Below are 9,769 nucleotides of genomic sequence, written 5' to 3'. Positions count from 1 at the left end.
GTGAAACAGCCTCTACTGTGGAAGGGCAATCCTGCCCGCACATCACTCCTGCAGCAATCTGCTGCTGGAACTGAAAATGGCTCCCCAGCATATCTTCCTGTGTATACTCATTCATTTCAGAAGGGATTTATTTATAAGCTTGTTGATTTCAGGGACTGCACCCTGTCAATTGTAGTATTTTATAATGTTTCATTTAAGAATATTTTCTATTCTTCTGTTTGTTTTCTACACAACCTGGCTCTGTATCATAAAATGCCATTTACCCAGGATTTACAGAGGCAAGCATTCTCTGGCTTGCCCTCCCCCAGCCTAAGGAGCTCACAAATCACTGATAGTGTGGGGGCGGAGAGGCCGCTTATAGAAGGGAAATGGTGCCCAGGAAAGCCAGGGCTCAACTCCCTCTGCTCAAAGAAGGCAAATCTCTTCCGTGAAAGCTTAGCAATCCCAGTCTGGATTCAGGCCATTTGAACTCAAATTCGAACGCCAGCAAAGGGAAAACTGCCTGCCTTATTGAGGACAAAACTAAATGTGCCCGCACTGAACTGCTTTCTTGGAATTTTCTTCGCTCATTCTAGTCTCTTGTTACCTGGACCACTGGTCCTCACTGAGCCCCTAGACTGCAGGAGGACAGGGCTCTAAGGTTCCCACCCAGGCAGCTGGCTTCTCATCTGGGCAAAGGAAAGCCAGGGATGAAAGGGAGAGGACAGTAGGATATAAACAGGAGAACGAGGAAGCTGAGAAAGCACAAGGCTCTGTGGGTCCCAGGAACCGCCCCCTCCCCTCTTCTGCCAGTCATATTATAAGACTGAGAGCTTCCTAGTCCCAATCCTCTGAGCATTTGACTCCTTTTCATAAATGTTAGGATTGGTAGCTTTCCAACCTTTCTAGCTGGAGAGCACCGAGAAGAGTAATATAGGAAATAATGATGGATTCCCAGTCTCTTTCAGTTCCTCATTCATTGGCTAAGTGTCGGTTGCCTAGGAAACTGCCTGCATCTTGAAACTGCAGGGTTGGCTGTTAGGCTAGGACTGTGAGTTGTGTATTAAGTGATGAATGCTGGCAGGCAGTGGGAAAATCCGAAAGCTTGATGCTTTGTAATTTCAGTAAGTGTGGAAAAAGATATACCTTGCTTTAAGAAAACAATACTTTGAAATTTTACTACCACATCAGCCATGTATTGCCTCCTTTCTATCAACCTTCTTCAAGTAATTAAAACAAAGACTTTATGTGTAATAAAGAAATGCAAAATTACTTGAGAATCTGCCATTGAATGCACTCTGAAAATTGTGAGAGCTATGGGATATCTTACTTCAGCCACAACATATGCATAAACAAATGTTGAAGTTTATTTTACACTGAGTTATTTCTACAACTGTCTCAGGAAGGGAAAATTCAGGAATGTTAGCTCATCATTAAAACTGGCCCTGTGCAAGTTATGATGAACTATATGGTCCTGACACCTTCATAGCTGATATACACTGACCTAGATGGAGAGAAATTGTAATAGACAAAACGAAATTCAGGGGGACCCAGCTGAGAACTAATATTTTTTTTGCTTTGAAAACCCCTTCGGACACAAAATCAGTTCCCTGAGGGGGAGGGGCGGGGGGAGTGTGCAGCAAAAGTTGGGCGAGTATTGTAGACGAGTTAGTGAGAATGGGGGCTGGATGCTAAGAGGATGGAAAGGGAGGGGGGGGGATTTGGGACATTTGTAATAAAGTCAACAATAAAAATTTTCAAAAGGCAGGAGTGGGTGGGGCGCGAGCAAAACATAGGAAAGAAAAGCAGATCTTGAACCAAAAGTATGGAGTCCCGGGTTTTCAGAGGGATAAATTCCAGCCTCGACTCATCCCAATTCCTTTCCCCCAGAGGAGAGGGTCCTTTTTATCCAAATAATCCTAAAACGCGTTTGACCCGGGCACTCCTGGATCTTGCTCTGAAACGGAATTTGAGAAAATAAACCCTTAGGCGGACTCCGGTTACCTGGCGCGGCAGCAGGCGCTCAGCTAGTAGCCAGGGTGCGGCTCTCGCTGGCTGGCTTCCTCCCGGCGCGACTAGGTCCCACCGGAGCGCCCCACCAGGGGATGGGTGCTCACACCAGCTGCGGCCCTTTCAGCCTGGATGTGGCCAGCTCCCGCGAGGGCTGGGGCCCACGGAAGTGAGTCCTGCCTGAGCCCAGGCCTAATTAGCTGTGTGACCTTGGGAGTCGTTCGCCCTCTACACTCCCGGGGTGTCAGAAACTGGGGGTCAGGTCCCAGAGCCTTGGAACCCCACAAGTGCAGCACGTGGTCGGACCCTCCGCGCTCGTGCCCCTCGCGCCCGAGGGCACCCTAACCCAAACCCCGGCAGCGGTGTCCGGGAACGCTGCCGGGGCTGCAGTCTGGGTGAAACAGGGCGGCCGGCTCCTGTTCCGTTTTTCTTTGTGCCGGGGATGGAGCTGCAATCCCCTCCCACCCTCAGCGGGAGGGAGCGCTGACAGCTTGCTGACGGTTCTGGAAGGGTCTCACTCGACAGCTGCCTGCTCCGTTCCGCGGCGTCCTTCGCCTGCTCTCCCCGGACGTGAAAAGGGAATCATGTCACCTTGCAAAGGACCCATCCTTGTCGGGAGGGGTTGGAGCGCCTCACCCGTGGAATTTCAGGGGCCAGGACCCAGGTCTGCAGTGAATGTAGTGAACGCTTTAGCCACCCTTTGGCACACTCAGGTTCAGCTTCTCTCCTCTCTCCCCTCCCCTCCCCTCCCTTTTTCTTTTCCCCCTCCCCTCCCCTCCTGTCTCCTCTTCTCTCCTTCCCTTCTCTTTATTCTCTCTCTCTCTCTCTCTCTCTCTCTCTCTCTCTCTCTCTCTCCCTCTCTCTCTCTCTCTCCCTCTCTCTCTCTCTCTCCCCCTCTCTCTCTCTCCCTCTCTCTCTCTTTCCCCCTCTCTCTCTTTTCCCCCCCCTCTCTCTCTCCCTCTCTCTCTCTCTCTCTCTCTCTCTCTCTCTCTCTCTCTCTCTCTCCCTCTCCCCCCCACCCCCCTTTCTCTCTCCTCCTACCTAAGACACACACACAAGAAAAGTGGCAAAGAGATCAGCTCCTTCTTGGACTACTTGGGAATTGTAGGTCTGAAGGAGGGTGGGTGCTCCGAGTCTGCGCACACACTTCCTGTGCTCCCCTCCCAGTGCCGCAGTTTTTAGGCGTGTCCTTCACTTCCATCGGGAGCTCGAAGACTGGGGACCTCGTGGCCACCGTGGGGTCCGGAGCCTGATGGAAATGAGAATGTGAGCGATGGGATGTAGGATGACCAGCCTTGGAACCCATGCCCACACTGAACACTAAATGAACAGAACCCAGATCCGTGTGGGGTTTTTACTCAAGGCATCCATGCACTTAGGAGCCCTTTGTTCTGCCGTAGCCCCGCCCCTGGACCCCACCCTGGTTCTGACCGCTGGACAGTCCAGCCTGCGCAGCCAGCCCATCCACCCCATCCACTCCCAAGGAACAAAAGCCAGCCCTCGGGCGGAGGAGCCTTGGTACTAGCCGAGGAGCTGTGGACTCAGAGAGGGTCCAGCAGGGCTGGAGAAGCATAGAGGGTCGCAGCCCTGGATGCTGCAGCCAGTGAGAGGCACAGGAGGACCTTGTCAGAGACAAAGAGAACGGGAGGGTGCTGGGGGCGGGGCGCAGGGCATCCTGGGGCTCTAGGGCCTCGGGTGTCCAGGGTCACGACTCTACAGACCCCAACACCCAGATAACACACGACTTGCTCTTTTGGCCCCTTGTCCTCTCCCAAGGCTCCGAGCGACCAGGGCTCAGCCGCTAGACAGTCGTTGACCTCTAGGGTTGAGGAAAGGGGCAAAGGGGGAGGGGGGACAGTTGGCTTATGGATCTCTGGCCCCTGGAGGAGGAGGCGACCCAACCTGCGCTGGCAGCACAACCTTTGCCACCTCAACTGTACCACCTGCCAGTGCCCGGAGTATATGGCGCTCCTTTCCGGCGCACCCGAGGGCCTCTCCACCTGCTCCAATCCCTTGCGTCCCCTCCTCCCCCATCCAGTGCCAGCTCTTCCCCCATCCCCGTCCTGCCACACTCAGTGCCCTCGGTTCCATCACCCACCCCCAGTTCTAAGAACCCAGCTATTTCCACCCCACCCCCAGCCCTACACAATGCGCAGGCCCCCACCCTGCTCCGCAGAGCCCCCGTTCCTCGCCTGGTCTGCAAACCTGTGCTGATTGGCTGCGGGCCCGCGGTCCAGCCCCCCGGACAGTCCCCGAGGCTGGGAGCATTACGTCAGCGGGGCCCGGAGAGTGCTGGCGCGAAGCGGACTGGGGGAAGCGGGTTGGGGGCGCGGCCTGCGCGGGCCGCCCCGCCCTTCCCGCATAAAAGGCCTGGCCCGCTGGGCTGGTCCTCTCAGCCGGTCGGTTCCCCCTGAGCTTTCCCCGTGACCCCACAGAGGGTGTGTGAGGGAGGACGAACAGCCTGACCAGACGCCGCCCGGGGCCAGAAGAAGCTAGCGAGCACCATGCGTGAGATCGTGCACATCCAGGCGGGCCAGTGCGGCAACCAGATCGGCGCCAAGGTGACTGGGCTGGGGGCGGGAGGGGGTGCGAGGACCCCGGCCTAAAGCTCCTCGGGGTTCCTGGGTGCCGACCGCATCCTGAGCAGGCCCCGGGCTCTCCGAGCGCGGGCCTTCCCGGGTGCTTTGTGCGGAGGAGTGGGGCGTGGACTTTAGCGAGGGGGGCGGGGAGCCTCTGGTTTTTCTGTATCTCATTTAGAACCATGGACACTCCGCTTTCTCCCTGCTCTTCTCTTAGCCTGGAACACGGACCTTGAAAGGGCGCCGGGCTGTCTGGGAGACTGCGAACGGTTTTGAGGGAGGCTCCGGGCGCGGGGAATTGATTTTACTCGCTGGAATCCCAGTCGAGCTGCTGGCGGAGGGGGAAGGGGGAGGGGTGGAGAGCAATTGTCTTGAGGTCTCAGGACGTGCTTTGAATCAAAAACCACCCTCCTGGTCCCTCCGGTCGCGGTTTCCCCGCCCAACCCCTCCGCGCAGGCTGGAGTCCCTGCGCGCCCGCCTCCCTCGGGCGCCGGCCGGCAGCTGTGACCCTGAGCGCGGCAGGGTGCCGGCGGTTCGGTTGCGGCACCCCTCACCTCCCCTCACCCCCAAAGACCCTTCTGCTCGTCGGGGAAACGCCCAATTTCAACATTTTGCCCTTACAAAATGCAATCCTGCGGCTGTGGGCGTCACCCAGTCTTAAAGCCCCTGAAAGGTTGGGTCGTCAGAGCTGAGTCAGGGGTACTATTCATTGTAAATCTTGGTCACTTCGAGGGTTGGGCATGGATAAGTGCAACCTTTTACTGTGTCTCAGTTTTGGGAGGTCATCAGCGATGAGCATGGGATCGACCCCACTGGCAGTTACCATGGAGACAGCGATTTGCAGCTGGAACGAATCAATGTGTACTACAATGAAGCCACTGGTAATTAATTGCCTTCACTTCCCCACCTCTAGTTTTTTACCCCCTCTTTTTCCAGGGGCTTGCCCCTGGGAGTCTGGCTCTAAGGGAGGGTGGACTAAAGGATTTTAAATCCACACTCTGTGGTATTTCATTCACTAACGAATAAACCGGTTGAGAATTGGGTGGGTCTTGTGCCTGCCTTTGTTTGGGGGTCATCAGCGGTGCCTGCAGAAAGGAAACTGGTACTGAGCCCTTCTCTTCAGAGCTCTCTATGGCAGGTCTAAGACCAGTTCTTCCCCCTCCCCTCCCCTCCCCCTCCCCCCCCCCCCCCCCCCCCCCAGGTAACAAGTACGTGCCTCGGGCCATCCTGGTGGACCTGGAGCCTGGCACGATGGACTCGGTCAGGTCTGGACCATTCGGCCAGATCTTCAGGCCGGACAACTTCGTGTTTGGTAAGTCACTGGTGTGGTTGATGGCATGGGAGGCTCGTTTTACACCAGACAGAGCAGCACTGAGGGGTGTGACTGTAGGGGAAAGTATGAAGAACATCCAGTTGTGTGCTGATTCAATCTTAGTTTAAGCCAAAACGAATTTGCCCTCCAATAGCCAGGTCTTCCTAGCCTTCCTTATTTATAATTACATCCATGACCAAATATTTTAATGTCTGCACATTCTGGTGATAACCTGAATTAATCTTATCTGAACACTGACTCATTGATGAAGGGGTTTAAGGTTAATTTAGATGCAATCCTCAGTGACTTATGAAATATGTTTCTCTCTGGCAGGCCAGAGCGGGGCCGGAAACAACTGGGCCAAGGGCCACTACACGGAGGGCGCGGAGCTGGTGGACTCGGTCCTGGACGTGGTGAGGAAGGAGTCAGAGAGCTGTGACTGTCTGCAGGGCTTCCAGCTGACGCACTCGCTGGGGGGCGGCACGGGGTCGGGGATGGGCACGCTGCTCATCAGCAAGATCCGGGAGGAGTACCCGGACCGCATCATGAACACCTTCAGCGTGATGCCCTCGCCCAAGGTGTCGGACACGGTGGTGGAGCCCTACAACGCCACGCTGTCCGTGCACCAGCTGGTGGAGAACACGGACGAGACCTACTGCATCGACAACGAGGCCCTGTACGACATCTGCTTCCGCACCCTGAAGCTGACCACGCCCACCTACGGCGACCTCAACCACCTGGTGTCCGCCACCATGAGCGGGGTCACCACCTGCCTGCGCTTCCCCGGCCAGCTGAACGCCGACCTGCGCAAGCTGGCGGTGAACATGGTGCCCTTCCCGCGCCTGCACTTCTTCATGCCCGGCTTCGCGCCGCTCACCAGCCGCGGCAGCCAGCAGTACCGCGCGCTCACGGTGCCCGAGCTCACGCAGCAGATGTTCGACTCCAAGAACATGATGGCCGCGTGCGACCCGCGCCACGGCCGCTACCTGACGGTGGCCGCCATCTTCCGCGGCCGCATGTCCATGAAGGAGGTGGACGAGCAGATGCTCAACGTGCAGAACAAGAACAGCAGCTACTTCGTGGAGTGGATCCCCAACAACGTGAAGACGGCCGTGTGCGACATCCCGCCGCGGGGCCTCAAGATGTCGGCCACCTTCATCGGCAACAGCACAGCCATCCAGGAGCTGTTCAAGCGCATCTCGGAGCAGTTCACGGCCATGTTCCGGCGCAAGGCCTTCCTGCACTGGTACACGGGCGAGGGCATGGACGAGATGGAGTTCACCGAGGCTGAGAGCAACATGAACGACCTGGTGTCCGAGTACCAGCAGTACCAGGACGCCACTGCTGATGAGCAGGGCGAGTTCGAGGAGGAGGAGGGGGAGGACGAGGCTTAGGTGTGAGGTCCAAGGCAGGTTAGGGAGAGGTGAAAAGGAAAGCAAGGGGAGGGAGGGGTACTGGGGAAGATATCTGCAGTCGAAGGGAAGAAGCATGGTCTGCTCTAGGTGTGTGCGCTGACTCTCTGGTGCTCTTCACTGTTGCCTGTTCTTTTGTTTGTTTTCTTTTTGTAACACTTGACAACATCAATGTAACATTTGAGATATTTCTGAACTATCTGTAATGGCTAAAATCACATAAACGTTTGTGTCCTAATAGTCCTCTTTGCTGTCTCCTCTTTATTGAGTTCTTTACTATCAGCTTAAATGTAACTTTCAGAACACATTATATTAAACTAAAGGCCAATGCATAAAAGATTAGACAAGGCCCAACTTCCTTCCCCTGGCTGCCAGCACTGGCTTCCCTCCAGCACCCAGGACCCGGGCTTCCCTCCTCCAGCCACTGGCAGGTGCCCGGGACGTGGGCTGGCTTCCCTCTGGCAAGGATTGATCAGGAAGGACATCTGGAATGACCCCCAGAAGATGTCTGGTCTAATTAGCATATTACCCTTTTATTATTAATAGATTCTTCCTTTAGAAAAAGGGAAAGGATAGGTAAAAGTTCAAATGATTTAGTCTTTCAGTGGTAAAATTGAATCAATCACAGTTGAACCCAACTTAAGAAGGGACATCAATCCAAGTCTTAAAATTCCTTTAATGATTGAATTAATTGAAAGGATGCCTACCCAAAAGTACACTACATATGGGTATTTTCATGTGGAAATCCTATATACCTCTATTTCCTTTACAAACATTAAGAAAATATATTTACTATAGCCACACATCACAAATTATATATAAAGGATAGAGAGTGCAAAGCAAATCTCTTCTGTGTCTAGTGGAATAGTGTTTTCCCTGGAGGGCAACCATCCTTAGCATTGTTATCTTGCATCCTTGCAGAAATAGTCCTTATACTTCAAACCCATGTAGATTCCCTCACTCCCCCCCTTTTTTGTCACACACATGACACTGTTCTGCTGCCTCTTTTTTTTTTTTTTTTAACTAAATAGAATATCTTTAAAACACAGAGTCCTTCTCTCCTTTAAATAGATGCATAGAATCCATTATGTAGTTGTACTATATTTTATTTAAGCAATTTCTATCAATAGACATATAGTTGTTTATACTTATTTCTTATAGTGCCATATTTAATAATTATGTGCATATAAGATGGTATATATGAGAATAGTTTGCAAATTTTGCTAAGTAGATTTTCTGTCAAAAGGTAGGTGATGCCTTTTTTAGGCTGGTGGAATCACCTGTACTTAGGAATAGTCAGGAATTTATAAATAGTTAATGCACTAAAATTTTCAAGCAACTTTTCCGCCAGCAATAATGTTTATACTCCATAGCAAACTATTTATATTTAAGTTAACAATATTTGAATTTATATGAAAGTAAATTCTGCATTATTGGAGAATTTTACTTTAAATAGGCAAGCCATAATCTTTACGGTTTATTGCATTCGTATCAAGAAGAGCTGAGGTTTGGGTTTTCAACCACTAATGAAGCAGTGGGATTTCAACAAGTGACTTTCAGTTAAGATCATATGCTTCCACGGGAGAAATTATGCTTTGTCACATGGTGCCAGTGCACCGCCTTAATCAAGGTTAGTCAGTGTCTTGTTTAGGAAAAGAAGTGGAGTGTAAGTTATAAATGAATGTACAAAACTTACTTATGTACCCCAAAAGGAAGAAAAAAATCAAGAAAACTAGGTTTATGCTTTTTCTAATTTTTAGACAAATTCAAAATCTTTAAATCTTACCCTGTATTTATTTCATTCTATGGTACTTTAAATCTTACCCTGTATTTATTTCATTCTATGGTTCTTCTACCTAATTATTAAAAGAAAAAGAAAAGATACCGTAAGTGTAGATAGGGATTTCCATATTAGAAACTGATGTACATTTAAAAACAGTTCCAAAGAAAAGTGAGTAATACCATTCATAAATAGTATGAAAAGTTAATTCTACCAAATGGCTCCCATCAATGAAAAAGAGCCGCAAGTTCACTTTACAGGTATACACACCACAACCGAGACCCAGGGCCAAGCAGGTCAGGAGCTGCGGCTTCTGCTTGTGTTCCACATTTAACAGTGAACTGGCAGGAGCCCAGTGTAAAGCTGCCAACCACCTAATTGGAGGTTGACATTGGTTTTAAATGTCCTGAAGACATGGGTCAGCTGCCAAGGCCCCAGATCTATCCTTGGCCACGCATTCCCACAACCTGTCAGACACATGACCAGTCACTTAGGAGAAGAGAGGGACTGCTGCCAGCGCCCTGGGTGCACTACGCATTGTGCTGCTCTTCCCCACCCTGTGAGAAGGGGACAGCAGGCAGCAGCAAGCCAGCCGGCTAGCCTACCAGCGCGTGTGCGACCGCACTCCACTAGAGCTCAGGCATGACCTGAAGAGGGTGCCACACTATTCAGCCAAGCAGATGCTCTGGAGCAAAGC

At 52.1% G+C, this 9,769-nt stretch overlaps 1 protein-coding gene across 1 annotated transcript; it reads left to right on the top strand.

Moving 5' to 3' along the window:
• The first annotated feature begins 4,272 nt into the window (after window positions 1-4,272).
• Window positions 4,273-7,532, top strand: LOC311617032 (tubulin beta-2B chain). Its single transcript, XM_084873153.1, has 4 exons — window positions 4,273-4,550; window positions 5,341-5,449; window positions 5,770-5,880; window positions 6,214-7,532. Exons 1-4 carry the CDS (start codon window positions 4,494-4,496, stop codon window positions 7,272-7,274), a joined length of 1,338 nt encoding a protein of 445 aa, XP_084729279.1. The 5' UTR covers window positions 4,273-4,493; the 3' UTR covers window positions 7,275-7,532.
• The last annotated feature ends 2,237 nt before the right edge of the window (window positions 7,533-9,769 follow it).

This window comes from Pipistrellus hanaki (genome assembly GCF_964339955.1).
Source record: "Pipistrellus hanaki genome assembly, chromosome: 2".
NCBI lineage: Eukaryota > Metazoa > Chordata > Mammalia > Chiroptera > Vespertilionidae > Pipistrellus > Pipistrellus hanaki.
This window is presented reverse-complemented; position numbering and strand designations above follow the sequence as displayed.